The 17,500-nt window shown below is 46.4% G+C and overlaps 2 protein-coding genes across 2 annotated transcripts in view; one reads left to right on the top strand and one right to left on the bottom strand.

Annotated features, from left to right (window-relative positions):
- Positions 1 to 1,353: 1,353 nt before the first annotated feature.
- On the bottom strand, positions 1,354 to 15,012 carry LOC141288419 (evC complex member EVC). Its single transcript, XM_073820557.1, has 19 exons — positions 14,752 to 15,012; positions 13,821 to 13,916; positions 13,341 to 13,427; positions 13,042 to 13,268; positions 12,290 to 12,362; positions 11,943 to 12,017; positions 11,704 to 11,826; positions 11,403 to 11,555; positions 11,131 to 11,335; positions 6,450 to 6,589; positions 6,277 to 6,375; positions 5,941 to 6,153; positions 5,760 to 5,869; positions 5,540 to 5,672; positions 3,374 to 3,571; positions 3,156 to 3,279; positions 2,239 to 2,335; positions 1,629 to 2,078; positions 1,354 to 1,485 (listed from the first exon to the last, which is right to left on the bottom strand). Exons 1-18 carry the CDS (start codon positions 14,932 to 14,934, stop codon positions 1,934 to 1,936), a joined length of 2,481 nt encoding a protein of 826 aa, XP_073676658.1. The 5' UTR covers positions 14,935 to 15,012; the 3' UTR covers positions 1,354 to 1,485; positions 1,629 to 1,933.
- A 678-nt stretch (positions 15,013 to 15,690) lies between these two features.
- The window catches only part of LOC141288136 (limbin-like), a 21,976-nt gene continuing 20,166 nt past the window's right edge, over positions 15,691 to 17,500 (top strand). Inside the window, exons 1-3 of the mRNA XM_073820239.1 lie at positions 15,691 to 15,810; positions 15,918 to 15,968; positions 16,042 to 16,222. Of these exons, the coding sequence (XP_073676340.1) occupies positions 15,691 to 15,810; positions 15,918 to 15,968; positions 16,042 to 16,222 (352 nt within the window). The remainder of the gene's footprint in view (positions 15,811 to 15,917; positions 15,969 to 16,041; positions 16,223 to 17,500) is intronic.

A 17,500-nucleotide genomic window follows, 5' to 3' on the forward strand; every position in this document is an offset into this window, starting at 1 on the left:
AATAAGGTAGCCTAACATTTTATTTGTATATTATTTTGAAACCCAAAATAAATGAGGCTCAAACATTATTAACAAACGTGTGTTTATTTGAGCACTTCCGTCAGTAAAAAAGCAGCCTACAAAACGCTAAAATAAATCAAATAAATAATACATTTAAATATGAAACTAGCCTAAATAAGAATGTTAAATAGGCTATTAAACAAACATTCGTTGCAAAAATTCCTAAAACCTCACCCGGACCTTCTCCGACAGTTCATCAGAATTACTGACCCGAGTCCGACTGGAACCGCTCTTGTTTCTCTTTCTCTTCCCCATTACACAGCTGCTGTTTTAATAGCAAAGTGATTACATTTATTTTCATTTATTTAGGTTATAAAGTTAATTTAGAAATATATTTGGAACGCTTTTTATTTGTTAAATTTAAGTTTTTGTTTTTTAAAGTAACGACCAAGTCATCACGATTTCAATTAAAATCCATAGATATAAAAAACTTAAAGCATATCACAATATTAGTTGAATCGTTTAACCTAGATAAAAGTGTGCTATTAGGCTAATATCCAATCGTTTGTGCGGAGAGTAAAGCTGAAGCACGCTTTGCAGAACATGGAAGTGCCAGCGCTATGTCAAACTTCATTTTTGCTCATAAAGGTAAGACTATCCGGAACTGTAAAAAAATAATTTAAATAATTCAAATCAAAAAACAAAACTATTTCATTAGCTTTCAGGATCGTCAACTTCATCTTTGTGTCAAATACTAGTTTATTAATAAATAATTCAAATATCTCCTTACCTTTTCCCCCCGACACATTCATGGTAATTATTTTTGCTGGGGCTTTGCGGTCAGCTTTAGCATTTAAACGCGGAAGCATGGTTGTCATTGGGACAGTCACAGCCCTAGTTTTGCTTCCACTGTTCATGTGAGCCCGACTGTACTTTATAGTGTCTCTCAAATATTACTCAATGTCTCTCTTTTTTTTTTTTTTGCTGTCTTTGTGTTAGTGGCACAGCAGTCTGATCTTCATTCATATTTAAGCACGAATGAAAACCGTTTTGCGGGGGATGCAAGGTGTATGAAAAAAATGAATATTCGAATTCTAAAAATTTAAAATCGAATGCCAACCCACCGAACCGAACGAATATTCGAATAATCTGGTCCAGCCCTACATGCAACATTACTGAGAAATGAAGCTGAGACTCCACACTCACCTCTCCACTGATGATGTCAATCACAGACTCATACACACTGACTGGCAGCTGCGCACACAAAGGGTCAAAGGTCAGGATTCAGAAACATGTTCTGTGTTTAATCTCTGTTTGTGTGTGTGTGTGTGTGTGTGTGTGTGTGTTACTCACACTGTTCTTCTTTAGTGTAATAATATTCTTTATCGATGTGAATCTGATCCTCTACGGTGTGAAACAGCAGCTCAAATGAATTCATCACCTCGATGTTTCTACCCTCTTGTTTTCCGATCAGAGCGCCAACAACTGCAAACACACAAACCATTATTACACCACAACACAGACGCACTCCTCCGAAAGAAAACATTGACATGACTGCTTTGATTTAAGAAGACAGAGTTTTTACCTTTGAGTACGAGGACGTGTCTGATTGAGAAACACACACTTACCCTGCATGGCTCTTCCCTCCTGAGAGCGAATCCGGATCCAGTGATCAGAGATATTGAGGATGACGAGAGGATGTAACGCTACTGACACACTCCCCGTCACTCCAGACGCCATCACACTGGGGCTCACTGCACACACACACACACACACACACACACACACACACACACACACACACCTGAGCACTGCAGGATCTGCTGACCTGGGCTGCATGTTCCCCAAAAGCATGGTAAGATAAGTTGATTGCAGAACTATGATCTACTTAGGGTTAGGATTGTTTTGGGAAATGCAGCCCTGAATTATACATCTATGTCACACCCTGACAGACGGAGAGACAGACAGATGGATGTGGTTCAGTACATACTCTGATCTGTTTGTAGGTGTTTGTTTGCGCTGGACTGAGATGATCCATTTTAAACTCCTTCACACACATCCTCTTCAGCTCAATAACCCTAAACACACACCAGACACTCATTTACAGAACTGTGTGTGTCAGGGTTATTGCAGTAAAATCAAACTAAAATCAAAATAAAATTACCTTAACTGAAATAAAATAGGGACAACTTGAAAACAGTATATCAATGATCTTACAATATGTGCGTGTGTCTGTACCTGTGATGTAATTCAGCAGATGTGGGTTTTCTGGCCCAGTTGATGAGTTGTGTCTGTAGAGCTCTAGTACAGACGGCCCTCTCTGTCTGTGTATCCTCTAAACACACACACGCACGCACACACACACACACAGAATGAATGAGTGTTTACAGTACCTGTATTACATCAAGCATTACAGAAATGAACATGACTCAAAGGAGAAGTTCATATAGTTCAGATAATGTAATGTCATCCAAGATGTTCATGTCTTTCTTTCTTCATTTGTAAAGAAATTATGTTTTTGAGAAAAACATTTGAGGATTTCTCTCCATATAGTGGACTTCTATGGTGCCCCAAGTTTGAACTTCCAAAATGCAGTTTAAATGCAGCCTCAAAGGACTCTAAATGACCCCAGCCGAGGAAGAAGGGTGTAAAAGGATCTTCTTTGCAAGTTCACTTTGTAAACACTGGTTCGGTACTTCTGTAGTGATGTAGGACGATTTTGAAGTTGGGGAAGAAAATGAGACATGAGTATGTTGAAAAAATGAGTTTTTCAACATACCCTAACTGTCTTGAACCAGAAAAAAAAAACAAGAGTTCATGCAGAGCTAGAGAAAACAAGCATTTGAGGTTAAAAAGTATAGAAATTGTCAATTAGTTTTAGAAAATAACCGATCGTTTCGCTATATAAGACCCTTCTTCATCAGCTGGGATCGTTTAGAGTCCTTTAAAGCTGCATTTAAACTGCATTTTGGAAGATCAAACCATAGTCCACTATATGGAGAGAAATCCTGAAATGTTTTCCTCAAGAAACTATTTCTTATCGAATGAAGAAAGAAAGACTTGAACATCTTGAATGACAAGGGAGTGAGTAAATTATCCGTAAATTTTTGTTCTGGAAGCGAACTCCTTCAAGCGCTTTAGTTCAGAACTCGTACCGTCGGCGCTGCTGTGTGGCGTGAGGCTGGTGTTTTGGATGCGAGAGTAATATTCACGAATGAGAGTCGAAACAGAATCGCGTGTCACATAGACGCTTTCAGACACGGCGTCGATCAGCCGCTCCTGCAGACAGACGGAGACAGAGAGTGAATGACAGGTTCATCAGTTCATTTAGTGCAGCTCACGCTCATCATAAGGAGACGCGCATCGTACCGACCTTCACCCGTCCGTCTCCAGCGGACACACCGCCGATCTGCAGGCGCACCGCGCTGACGAGGGCGTGACCGACCAGGAAGTGGGCGTGTCCCTGCAGCACGTCAGCAGCTGCTTCTAGTTCCGACAGCTGTTCGTGCAGAAGATTCTGACCAATCGCAGCCGCGTCCGATGGGATCGTTTCCATGGCAACACAGGAGTCCTGGAGACAACGGAAAGTTGAACCTGAGTCTGTAGCTGTATAAACTAGGGCTGTCAAAAATAACGCGTTAACGGCGTTAATTATTGTTGTTGTTGTTAATTACGTCAATTTTTTTAAGGCATTTCACGCATGCGCAGTGTGACGAATTATTTGTCAGGGAAGTGGTTGGGGAGCTAGAGGCCAGATGGAGCAAGGTGAGCCTATGGACGGATTCAAATATAAAAAGAATGATGATGGTTCAGTTAACAAGCATGAGCGACAGCTCCTCTGCAACTGGAGTGGTTAGCCAAGCTTAGGCCCGGTTCTACTGGGGTAGATATACCCTCAAACGAAAGCAAAGCAATTGAAGATCTGGCAAACAATCCAGCGTGTTTTTGCAGCGTTGAGAAGTGTTGATTTCGAACAATTAGAAACAGTTTGTCAGAATTCACTCACCGCTTAAACGTCAGATCGGTTTTTATTGCCGTTTTGCGTGAATCATCTCATGACTAAGTGCAGACGCGATGTAAATAAAAGACTCATTGTGTACGTTAGTTTAGAAAGCTTTATTGATTACAACGGAACTTTGTGAGATCTCTATGAACTAAGATTTGTGACGCTTTTAGTGATAATAAAGGGAGCGCGCTTTGCACTTTCCATGCCATAATCCATTCAGAATTTGTATGAAACTTTCGTTTTTCTTATGTTTTGGGAATTACATCTGCATAGTTATGATGGGTTCATTCTCGATAGAGCGGTGACTGACACAGTGATATCAAAGCAATTGACGGGAAAAATAAAAAATCCCCCTTAGTTCAATATTTGTATGTAATGGCAAAGTGTATATATTTAGTTTCGTTTTTTATTTTGTTAATTTAGAAAAAGTTTGAGCATTTTTTGTTCGTTAAATATAAGTTGGTTTTTAACGAACAGCGCCCAACAGAAGACTGATCATAGTCTGTCTAATCAGTTTGCCTTCTCAAATCATCACCACTTGCCTAAAATAAAATCTATAGATATAAAACAGTTCAAGTATAGTTTAAACGTTAAAGATAAATGTGCGCGATTAGGCGCATAGTTTGTGCGGAGAGTGGAAGATAAAGCCGCTTTGCAGGTCATCGAGGCACCAGCGCAATCACTTGCATTTTTTCTGTGGAAGCAATTTAAAATTATCTGTCATTTTAGCTCACAAAGGAAAGAGTAATACATCAAAAAACCTTACAGTGTTTTTATAAAATAAAGAAAACAAAAATGATGCGCTTTCTGTCGTCTCCTTCTTGAACAGGAGTTCTTAACTTATAAAGCAAAATGCGTGCCTCACAGACATAATAAACATATCTATAGAAAGCTTTAAATTATTACTTAACGAAATAAAACAAATCGAAAACAAAAACTTGTTCATTGTGTAATCCGTAAAGATAAATTTCTCTCTCAAGGTGCGTCCAAAAAGGAGATGCAAGTCAGGATCTTTGCGAAATTGACTCAGAATACACTTTATTAATAAATAATTGAGATATGTCCTTACTGTTTCCCCGACACAGTCATTATTTATTTTTGCCTGTGCTTTGTGGCAAGTTTCAGCCCATTGCGTGCGATTGAACGCGGATCTCTTACAGCTGCGCCATCAGAGCTGGTCTCGAAAGTAAAAGCGAAAGTCTTGTGTTGTTTTCACCAGCGCCATAATTGATGGATGTCTAAAATATAAAAAAATAAGGAGTAGCCTAAAACAGGCCCGATGCCGGCCCTGACATAATGTGAAAATATGAAAATTATGTATCTGTGTTCATTTCAGAAAAAAATATGGTCAGGATTCAGGTGTAGTTGCAAATAGTGATTAATCCTGATTAATCCACTGAAAATTCTGATTAATCTGATTAAAAATTTAATCATTTGACAGCCCTAGTATAAACGCTGTGTATGTGCGAGTTTATGAGTGTGAGTAAATATGTGTGTGTGTGTGTGTGTGTGAGTGTGTGTGTGTGTGTGTACCTGCGTATCCGTCTGTACGGTCAGCTGATTCACTTTCATCTCTCTCACTGATTGCAGGTAAAAACATCGAGCTGCTAAAATTCTCTGAAACTCCAGAATCAAAAGATGCTGCTGCTCTTCAATTAGAGCACAACTGTAACCAATCAAAACCATTAGTCTATCAATCAATTAATCCATTACGTGACAAACAAACGGCTCTATCAGTCCATCATGGACTCACCTCATCCACATATCTGAACACCTGGAAACTGTCGCCATGACGACTTCACGCTGCTGTTCTCCAAAGTGATCCAGACACGCACACGTCAAAGCCTCATCCTCCGTCCACACCTGCAGCATCCCATAATGATCATCAACACATCCCATAATAATCATCAGTATACCGCATGTGACTGCTTCACCTGTCTGCGTCGCTGCAGCTGTTCTCTGATTGTGCGCAGGCGTGTGTGGGCGTGTCTCTCTTCTCGCTGCATCTGATTGGTGACGGTGAGCTTCACGCACTGCAGCACTGATTGGCCCTGGTCTATTGAGGGGGCGGGGCCTGCAGTGGCGCTGCTCAGGACAAACTCTGAGCACAAATCAGCAACACGTCTGCTGCTCGTACTACACAAGCTCTGTGACAATAAACACAGACACACTACTGATATACACGTCACATGGGTTATAAACGCACACACACACACACAAACACACACACACACACACACACACACACACACACACACACACACACTGACCGTCCAGCGTTCACACAGAGCATCAGTGATCCTTGTGTCCTGCTGCAGCTCAAAGTCTCTCCTCTGATGCCAGTGTCTCATCTGCAGCTCCGCAAACACCTGCGCAGACAGACGGACGGACAGATGGATGGACAGACTCTCCAGCAGATGAGAGGCTGGCATGTGTTTCTCACCTTCATCATGAGATGAGCATCCGTCTGCGTGTCTGACACACGACTCCACTCAGAGCTCTGAGCCTTCATCATCCTCTTCCTCCTCACACAGGCCTTCTGACAGCGGTCGAGCGCGAGCTCTTCAGTCTGACGTCTGATCTCTACACACACACACACACACACACACACACACACACACACACACACACACAACACAGAGACAGGAGTGAAGTAGAAGGTTTCAGAGTGCTGCGGTGATGGTCAGATGTGGTGATGGTCAGGTGTGGTGATGGTCAGGTGTGGTGATGGTCAGGTGTGGTGATGGTCAGATGTGGTGATGGTCAGATGTGGTGATGGTCAGGTGTGGTGATGGTCAGGTGTGGTGATGGTCAGATGTGGTGATGGTCAGGTGTGGTGATGGTCAGGTGTGGTGATGGTCAGGTGTGGTGATGGTCAGATGTGGTGATGGTCAGGTGTGGTGTGGGTCAGATGTGGTGATGGTCAGGTGTGGTGATGGTCAGATGTGGTGATGGTCAGGTGTGGTGATGGTCAGGTGTGGTGATGGTCAGATGTGGTGATGGTCAGGTGTGGTGATGGTCAGGTGTGGTGATGGTCAGATGTGGTGATGGTCAGATGTGGTGATGGTCAGGTGTGGTGATGGTCAGATGTGGTGATGGTCAGGTGTGGTGATGGTCAGATGTGGTGTGGGTCAGGTGTGGTGATGGTCAGGTGTGGTGATGGTCAGGTGTGGTGATGGTCAGGTGTGGTGATGGTCAGATGTGGTGATGGTCAGGTGTGGTGTGGGTCAGATGTGGTGATGGTCAGATGTGGTGATGGTCAGGTGTGGTGATGGTCAGGTGTGGTGATGGTCAGATGTGGTGATGGTCAGGTGTGGTGATGGTCAGATGTGGTGATGGTCAGGTGTGGTGATGGTCAGATGTGGTGATGGTCAGGTGTGGTGATGGTCAGGTGTGGTGATGGTCAGATGTGGTGATGGTCAGATGTGGTGTGGGTCAGATGTGGTGATGGTCAGGTGTGGTGATGGTCAGGTGTGGTGATGGTCAGGTGTGGTGATGGTCAGGTGTGGTGATGGTCAGATGTGGTGATGGTCAGATGTGGTGATGGTCAGGTGTGGTGTGGGTCAGATGTGGTGATGGTCAGATGTGGTGATGGTCAGGTGTGGTGATGGTCAGGTGTGGTGATGGTCAGATGTGGTGTGGGTCAGGTGTGGTGATGGTCAGGTGTGGTGATGGTCAGGTGTGGTGATGGTCAGATGTGGTGATGGTCAGATGTGGTGTGGGTCAGGTGTGGTGATGGTCAGATGTGGTGTGGGTCAGATGTGGTGATGGTCAGATGTGGTGTGGGTCAGATGTGGTGATGGTCAGATGTGGTGTGGGTCAGATGTGGTGATGGTCAGATGTGGTGATGGTCAGGTGTGGTGATGGTCAGATGTGGTGATGGTCAGATGTGGTGATGGTCAGGTGTGGTGATGGTCAGGTGTGGTGATGGTCAGGTGTGGTGATGGTCAGGTGTGGTGATGGTCAGGTGTGGTGATGGTCAGATGTGGTGATGGTCAGGTGTGGTGATGGTCAGGTGTGGTGATGGTCAGGTGTGGTGATGGTCAGGTGTGGTGATGGTCAGGTGTGGTGATGGTCAGATGTGGTGATGGTCAGGTGTGGTGATGGTCAGATGTGGTGATGGTCAGGTGTGGTGATGGTCAGGTGTGGTGATGGTCAGATGTGGTGATGGTCAGGTGTGGTGATGGTCAGATGTGGTGATGGTCAGGTGTGGTGATGGTCAGGTGTGGTGATGGTCAGGTGTGGTGATGGTCAGGTGTGGTGATGGTCAGATGTGGTGATGGTCAGGTGTGGTGATGGTCAGGTGTGGTGATGGTCAGATGTGGTGATGGTCAGATGTGGTGATGGTCAGGTGTGGTGATGGTCAGGTGTGGTGATGGTCAGGTGTGGTGATGGTCAGATGTGGTGATGGTCAGATGTGGTGATGGTCAGGTGTGGTGATGGTCAGGTGTGGTGATGGTCAGATGTGGTGATGGTCAGATGTGGTGTGGGTCAGGTGTGGTGATGGTCAGATGTGGTGTGGGTCAGATGTGGTGATGGTCAGATGTGGTGATGGTCAGATGTGGTGATGGTCAGGTGTGGTGATGGTCAGATGTGGTGATGGTCAGGTGTGGTGATGGTCAGATGTGGTGTGGGTCAGGTGTGGTGATGGTCAGGTGTGGTGATGGTCAGGTGTGGTGATGGTCAGATGTGGTGTGGGTCAGATGTGGTGATGGTCAGGTGTGGTGTGGGTCAGATGTGGTGTGGGTCAGATGTGGTGATGGTCAGATGTGGTGTGGGTCAGGTGTGGTGATGGTCAGATGTGGTGATGGTCAGATGTGGTGATGGTCAGGTGTGGTGATGGTCAGATGTGGTGATGGTCAGGTGTGGTGATGGTCAGATGTGGTGATGGTCAGGTGTGGTGATGGTCAGGTGTGGTGTCGGTCAGGTGCGGTGATGGTCAGGTGCGGTGTCGGTCAGGTGTGGTGATGGTCAGGTGTGGTGATGGTCAGGTGTGGTGTCGGTCAGGTGTGGCGATGGTCAGGTGTGGTGATGGTCAGGTGTGGTGTCGGTCAGGTGTGGTGTCGGTCAGGTGTGGTGTCGGTCAGGTGCGGTGATGGTCAGGTGTGGTGTCGGTCAGGTGCGGTGATGGTCAGGTGTGGTGTCGGTCAGGTGCGGTGATGGTCAGGTGCGGTGTTGGTCAGGTGTGGTGATGGTCAGGTGTGGTGTCGGTCAGGTGTGGTGATGGTCAGGTGCGGTGTTGGTCAGGTGCGGTGTTGGTCAGGTGTGGTGTCGGTCAGGTGCGGTGATGGTCAGGTGTGGTGTCGGTCAGGTGCGGTGATGGTCAGGTGTGGTGTCGGTCAGGTGCGGTGATGGTCAGGTGCGGTGTTGGTCAGGTGTGGTGATGGTCAGGTGTGGTGTCGGTCAGGTGCGGTGATGGTCAGGTGCGGTGTTGGTCAGGTGTGGTGATGGTCAGGTGTGGTGTCGGTCAGGTGTGGTGATGGTCAGGTGTGGTGTAGGTCAGGTGTGGCGATGGTCAGGTGTGGTGATGGTCAGGTGTGGTGTCGGTCAGGTGTGGTGTCGGTCAGGTGTGGTGATGGTCAGGTGTGGTGATGGTCAGGTGCGGTGTTGGTCAGGTGTGGTGATGGTCAGATGTGGTGATGGTCAGATGTGGTGATGGTCAGGTGTGGTGATGGTCAGGTGTGGTGATGGTCAGATGTGGTGATGGTCAGGTGTGGTGATGGTCAGGTGTGGTGATGGTCAGATGTGGTGATGGTCAGATGTGGTGATGGTCAGGTGTGGTGATGGTCAGGTGTGGTGATGGTCAGATGTGGTGTGGGTCAGGTGTGGTGATGGTCAGATGTGGTGTGGGTCAGATGTGGTGATGGTCAGATGTGGTGATGGTCAGATGTGGTGATGGTCAGATGTGGTGATGGTCAGGTGTGGTGATGGTCAGATGTGGTGTGGGTCAGATGTGGTGATGGTCAGGTGTGGTGTGGGTCAGATGTGGTGTGGGTCAGATGTGGTGATGGTCAGATGTGGTGTGGGTCAGGTGTGGTGTGGGTCAGGTGTGGTGATGGTCAGATGTGGTGATGGTCAGATGTGGTGATGGTCAGGTGTGGTGATGGTCAGATGTGGTGATGGTCAGGTGTGGTGATGGTCAGGTGTGGTGTCGGTCAGGTGCGGTGATGGTCAGGTGCGGTGTCGGTCAGGTGTGGTGATGGTCAGGTGTGGTGATGGTCAGGTGTGGTGTCGGTCAGGTGTGGCGATGGTCAGGTGTGGTGATGGTCAGGTGTGGTGTCGGTCAGGTGTGGTGTCGGTCAGGTGTGGTGATGGTCAGGTGTGGTGATGGTCAGGTGCGGTGTTGGTCAGGTGTGGTGTCGGTCAGGTGCGGTGATGGTCAGGTGTGGTGTCGGTCAGGTGTGGCGATGGTCAGGTGTGGTGATGGTCAGGTGTGGTGTCGGTCAGGTGTGGCGATGGTCAGGTGTGGTGATGGTCAGGTGCGGTGATGGTCAGGTGTGGTGTAGGTCAGGTGTGGCGATGGTCAGGTGTGGTGATGGTCAGGTGCGGTGTTGGTCAGGTGTGGTGTCGGTCAGGTGCGGTGATGGTCAGGTGCGGTGTCGGTCAGGTGTGGTGATGGTCAGGTGTGGTGTCGGTCAGGTGTGGCGATGGTCAGGTGTGGTGATGGTCAGGTGTGGTGTCGGTCAGGTGTGGTGTCGGTCAGGTGTGGTGATGGTCAGGTGTGGTGATGGTCAGGTGCGGTGTTGGTCAGGTGTGGTGTCGGTCAGGTGCGGTGATGGTCAGGTGTGGTGTCGGTCAGGTGTGGTGATGGTCAGGTGTGGTGTCGGTCAGGTGTGGCGATGGTCAGGTGTGGTGATGGTCAGGTGTGGTGTCGGTCAGGTGTGGTGTCGGTCAGGTGTGGTGATGGTCAGGTGTGGTGATGGTCAGGTGCGGTGTTGGTCAGGTGTGGTGTCGGTCAGGTGCGGTGATGGTCAGGTGTGGTGTCGGTCAGGTGCGGTGATGGTCAGGTGCGGTGTTGGTCAGGTGTGGTGATGGTCAGGTGTGGTGTCGGTCAGGTGTGGTGATGGTCAGGTGTGGTGTCGGTCAGGTGTGGCGATGGTCAGGTGTGGTGATGGTGTGGGTACCGTCAGAGTTCTGCTCCAGTGCTTCATTAACTGCAGTCTCCACGTCACTGAGAGTCTGTTTCTCCAGCTGTCCATCAGCTCTCAGCTCATGCACTGATTGACCAATGGATTTCAGCATAAGCTCCGCCTCCCGTTTCAGGAGCACAGTCTTCTCTCTCAGACCGTCGGACACTTCCTGCCAGCACTCAAAGCGGTCCAGCAGCATCTGTCAAACACCGGCGTTAGTCTGAGTCCGGCGGCGTGAACGTGACGACCGCAGCTGTGATCCTCACCTTCAGAACGGACGCCTGAACCTCAGCTAGAACGTCCTCCGCCGGTCTCAGGCACTCGATCACGCTACGCATCACTTCCTCTGAGACGTCGCCGGAAAACGTGCGGTGAAGAGTCTGCCTGAGCCGCTCCAACTGCTTCGCGAAACTCACAGCCTGAACATACGTGTACGTTAGGATCTCGTCACAGACACACGACAGAGATGCTGCACATACGCTATACAGGTGTGTCCCAATTCATGCACTACGCTATACCGTTTTACAATAAATAGTGAACAGTATGAACACAGCCAGTGATGGTTACCGTCTGCAGTGATCGCTCCAGCTGCTCCCGTCCCGCTTTCTCCACCTCTTCTATAGAACATGTGACCATGTCAGACTCCGCCCCCTCATCCACAGACACGTCCCTAATCAGCAGCTCCACCTCCTGCAGGACAATGAACAATAAAGCAAGTGTCATGTGAACAATAGGAGCTGAATCCTCATCGCTCCTGACGCCGCCGCTGGACCACTACGGTTACGTGACGTTGTCCTGCGACTCACCTGCCGCTGCTGCTCGTGAATGACGTCTGCGTGCTCTCTGTCGCCCAATAACACTCGCAGAATCTGCAGGAATATCTGCAGCAGATGCACAGAGAAGAACAGAAATGAGGTGTATCATGAAAAGAAACCAAAACATACACTGATATCATAAAGGCACATTCAGATCACACATGAAGACACAATATTGTCTGTTTTTGCTCAATTTTGCTGACAAAAATAGTTCCGATCAAAGCCACTGCAGAACCGTTGCGTGTTTCAGAGCAACACAGCGATGTTTTGTCGTCAATCTTCAAGCAAACGCACCAGTATATAACATACGGACAGCTGTGTGCTGATGTGTGTTTTACCCTGTACTTCTGCTGCTGTAGTAGAGATGTGTGCAGCTGGAGCTCCTGGAGAGTCAAACACAGCAAACTCACCCTGCAAAAACACACATATATCAGCACTGGGAATAAACATAGATATAAATATTATAAATAGAAGATGTTTGAAACACTGTTTTGCCAACACCGGATAAAAGCATGTTTCAAATGAATTCATATTTTGAAAAGACAGAAAGCACAGGGTAAATTCACAGTAAAAGCACATGTGTGTTTCTCCCTCAGTACTTTTGGAGCAGATAAAATTGCAATGAATGCAAAAAATCCAGCCAGTGTGTGTGTGTGTGTGTGTGTGTAAGAGAGAGAGAGCGTGGGAGAGCGTGTGTACCTGGTATTCATCACGTTGGATGAATAAGGAAACAGGCTTATAAATCATGCACAATGAGTTTTTTTGAGGAAGTAAAAGTGTGCACAATCTCCTGTGAGGGCTAGGTTTAGGTGTAGGGCCATAGAAAGTACGGTTTGTACAGTATAAAAACCATTACGCCTATGGAATGTCCCCATAAAACATGTAAACCCAACATGTGTGTGTGTGTGTGTGTGTGTGTGTGTGTGTGAGAGAGAAAGAGCGTGGGAGAGCGTGTGTTTGTGTGTGTGAGAGAGAGAGAGCGTGGGAGAGCGTGTGCGTGTGTGTGTGTGCGTGTGTGTGTGTGTGTGTGCGTGTGTGTGTGTGTGTGTGTGTGTGTGTGTGTGTGTGTGTGTATGTGTGTGTGACTGACCGTGAGTAACACAGGGTTTGTGGGTAGTGCTGGACTCTCCTGAACACGTGGCTGGTGTGTGTTGTAGACGAGGGGCCGCAGGAGACGAACTGACTGCTTTCATCATCGTCGTCCCTCTCTTGGCTCGGCCAATCGTCACCCAGCGAGGAGGCGGAGTCTTGGCTGGGCGGGGCCTGGCGTTTGGGCGGCTCGTTCAGGGAAGGGTTGGAGGCTCCGTCTGCTAGCGGCTAACATTCATCAAACACACATTAATAACGAGTCGGGACTGAGGCTCTGACTGACCGGAGATCAGGACTCACTCTGTATCTCTGGTTGATGGGATACACGACCCTCGCCTTCAGTGCAAATGCGGCCACGTCGCCGTTCACCACCGACTGACGCCCCTCCTGAGAAGAAGAAGAACATCTGAAGTGATAAAGCTGCACAACAACAGACGAGATAGAAATATGTCCATGTTGTCCTTTTTAATGTCAATTGTTTTCATTTCCCTTTAATTATAATGTATGTCTTTCCAGTTGTGTGTGTATAACTGAAACTAATACAGACTGGACTACACACGCCTTCCGGCTTGTTTTCGGACAGATATTCATAAACATGAACATATATTCCTGAATTTACTGTGAATCAGTATAAAGCACTAGGCCTATAGAAATAAAGATGACTGTATTTAGAGGCAAAGTTTAAGGACGAGAGGAGAGTGTTTTCTTCATCGTGATCTCTCTCATCTGTCTCTGGCAAACACACAGTGATGGAGTGAAGATGGAGTTATTGATACGTACGGCTCCTTCAGCAGCTTCTGCCTCCGCTGGTGTTCTCCTGCTGTCACCTTCGCTCTCCTCCTCATCCTCCTCCAGACGCCTCCGCAGACCTTCACACTATAAAACACCATCAGATACTAACAGTCCATTTACCTGACCATCGGATCAAACTGACAGAACGTACCTTTCATGTCCTCAAACTTAAAAATGACTAAGAAATAAAAGAAATACGGTTTAAGTTTATTTTAAGATTTAGTCTGAAGAATGAACTTTCTATAAAAACAACAGAGGTCTATGATACACTATATTGCCAAAAGTAGTGGGACAGTTCCTTCTAATAAACAGGTTCGACTACTTTAGCCATTTCTATGAGAGCTAATCTTAAAGTTTAAGTATATAATGATATTCTAGGGAATTGCGTGCTTCTAATTTTATAGCAACAGTTTGGACAGGACTCTTTTCTATTCCAACATGACAGTGCCTCTGTATAAAGCAAGGTTCAAATAGAAATGATTGATAAAGTCAGTGTGGATGAACTTGACTGGTCTGCAGTAAACCAAGTCCTAATCTCAGCTGAACACCTTTGGAGTCTTTAAATGCGGATCTTCAGCCAAAAACTCTTCACCAAACACCAATGACTTGCACATATGGATACAGCCATTTCAGACACTTCGAAACGTTTGCAACAGACATGGAAATGCAATTTTTAAATACATGAATTATGTTTCCATTATTGTTGCCACAGTTTTGGAAGTGCCTTTTTCTGTCCCAATACTCTTGTCCATATAGTGTATGTGCTCGTTAACACAACATACGGTGCTGAAGTCTTCTTCTGAGGTACAGCTCCGCGAACCAAACAACGGCCATAACGGCAGAATTTTATGAACTTACAATAATCACAGAGTCATGTGCCTTAAATGAGGACCAAGCTTAAACCAGTAGCGGCTCTCACCGGAGCGGCGATGATGAACAGCCGTTTCCGATGACACGCGTAGAGCAGCGCGGCTGCGATGAGAGCCAGACTCGCACCGGACACCGCAGCGCCCGTTACCGAACCCCACATCACGGCCCGGGGCTCTGACGGCTCAATCATCACAGTTTCCGAGCACGAGTCCGATGAGGCGTTAAAGCGCATCTCAAAACCACGGTTTACGCGAGTAAAGCCCGATTTACCGAGCGCGATTCTTCAAGCACAGACTCTCCTACTGTCTGTCCGCTACTTTGCTTTGCTTTGGTTTGGCAGGGTTTGCAGCCAATCGAAGCGCGGCATCACCTAAGGAATGTTGTTCGTTGAGCCAATCAGAGCCGCGCGGGGGCGGGGCTTCCCGCAGTTTCCAAACTTTGGAAAAGTGGTGCAAAACGGAAATGGAAAAACAAACGGCGAAATGCGCATTTCTTCTCTGTCAGTCGTGAGATATTTACATGCACTTTTGGCGTTATTTGCTGCGTTTAAAGAGCACTGCTACGGGTGACATTAAAAACCCGAAGAAAACGACATGAATTGAATGAATCCTTCAGGTTTGTTTATTATTCGTCGCGGTGAGATCGTTTTATCGGCTCGCATCAAATGCGTCGCTTCGTGATTACATGTCCGACGTTTGGAAATGGATGTAGGGATCGATGGCTGTTTTGTGATTATGAGCGCGCTGCTGTTTATTGCGCGAGCCGAAGATGTTGTTGCTCGTGAGCGCGCACACAGTAACGTTAGATCAACAGTCGCTGGATCAGACATCAGTGCAGCTCTATCCAACGATCATCAGGAGAACATCAATGTTTTGGAGAAATTACAGCGCAAAAAAGGTTTCTTGTTTCATTTTTAAATCTCAAAGTAAACATCTGTTAGTTGTTTTCTGGAAAAAGAACAGACAGTAGTTTTAATTATTTTTTAGAGATGAAGCGAAGTATCAGCTCTTCACATCATTATTCAGAGGACTCCATCTCAGGCCACGCCTCTTACACTTTATTTGGTCAATGGGCGGAGCAGAGAACCACCAGACACGCCTCACATCCGGTAAAATATGCAGTGATATCTGTCAATCATTCACCTGTCAGCTTTGTCTGTTGTGTTTTTTGTTCTGGCTGCTGTTTACTGTCAGATCTGATGTGTGTTTCATTCAGAGCGTGACGAAGCCTTCAGCGTTTGGAGTCTCATTCCACAAGTGTGCTCAGGTGTGTGTGTCAGCTGTGTTCTCCTGTGTTTGTGTGTGTGTCGATGTGTGTTATATTGCCGGTGGTGTTACAGGTGGAGGTGGGCAGTGCGTATGCGCAGGTGCTTGTGCGGCTGGTGGTCAGTAACCCGCAGGAGGGTCGTGATCTGTCGCAGCTCTGTATCCGGGACTCTGTGTCTGACGTCACGCTGCTGCAGACCAATGGGAGCGTCCAGGAGAGAGGATTCCAGACCTTCAGCACCGACTCACTGCGCGGTACTAACATCCTGTCACGGAAAACAATTATTCTGTAAAAATACTGCAAGGTTTTTTAAAAATACTTACTAACAACCTGTAAATTTGCAGTTTAAAAGAATAATTGAATATATACATGTTAAACATGTTACTTCAACTGACCTTTTTGTGTCAAATGCACAAATATAAAACAATGTCCGGTAACACAAATGACGCTAAATTAACACAATGAAGATTCATTTAGCAATGTACACTGTAACATAAAAACAATGTTTATTTTCTGGAAATTCCTTTTTTTGTTTACTTTCAGAAAAGGCTCAATTCAACAGTATTTTAATGTAACATTTTAAATTAAATGCAGAGAACATCTTGTTTACGACAAAACCGGAACTAAGCCGTTCTCACATTTCGCACATTTTAAATACTAAGTAAATTTTGAATTTTAAATGAACATGCATTAGAGGCCTATTCATTCATATGTGCCCTCTTGTGGCCTTAGGAGATGAGCCAAAAGCTTTTTTTCACCCCAAATGAAATTATGCATTTTAAGTAAGGGATAATGTACAGGCAGCCGGTAGTTATCGCAGAAATAAGCCCCGACAGTGTGATCAGGACCCGACGCGAAGCGGAGCTGCCTGTACATTATCCCGCTTATTACACGGCTAATTGCCACATAAGGGAAAAAAATGGACATGAATATGAATTTGAAACCTTTTATTGGCATATTTGTTTTAAATTAACATTTTTATCCTTCCGCGAAACGATATAGTACCACGTGACTAACCTTCAAACTATGTATGTTAGTAAGACAATTTAAATAGATTAATGTCGAAATTTTCCATTGTTAATTGTGGTTTTCCAGTGTTTGTCACAAGATGGCGCCAAACGGTAATCTTTGTTGGCACGGAGGGATTTTAAACATACAAGTAGTACCGGCTATGCGTTATTACTTTGGAGCGGTGATTATTTGAAAAGAACGAACCTGCAAATGTCTCAACTGACCAATCAGAATCAAGCATTCCAAAGAGCCGTGTAATAAATAAGAATATAATTAGAATTTTGATAATATTTAAGTACAAAATTTTTGACAGCCCTACTGCTCTATGATGTAATAGTGCGATTCTACATCACTGTCTGTTTAGCTCCACCCACCGATTCTACATCACTGGCTGTTTAGCTCCGCCCACCGATTCTACACCACTGTATGTTTAGCTCCGCCCACCAATTCTACATCACTGGCTGGTTAGCTCCGCCCACTGATTCTACATCACTGGCTGGTTAGCTCCACCCACCGATTCT

Source organism: Garra rufa, chromosome 16 (assembly GCF_049309525.1).
Source record: "Garra rufa chromosome 16, GarRuf1.0, whole genome shotgun sequence".
NCBI lineage: Eukaryota > Metazoa > Chordata > Actinopteri > Cypriniformes > Cyprinidae > Garra > Garra rufa.

Coding starts and splice junctions, on each gene's coding strand:
- LOC141288419 (XM_073820557.1), bottom strand. CDS start 14,934: ATGCGCTTTAACGCCTCATCGGACTCGTGCTCGGAAACTGTGATGATT. Junction 13,428..13,820: donor CAGAAGCTGCTGAAGGAGCC/GTACGTATCAAT, acceptor TCTTCTTCTCAG/GAGGGGCGTCAGTCGGTGGT. Junction 2,079..2,238: donor TCTGCTGAATTACATCACAG/GTACAGACACAC, acceptor GTGTGTGTTTAG/GGTTATTGAGCTGAAGAGGA.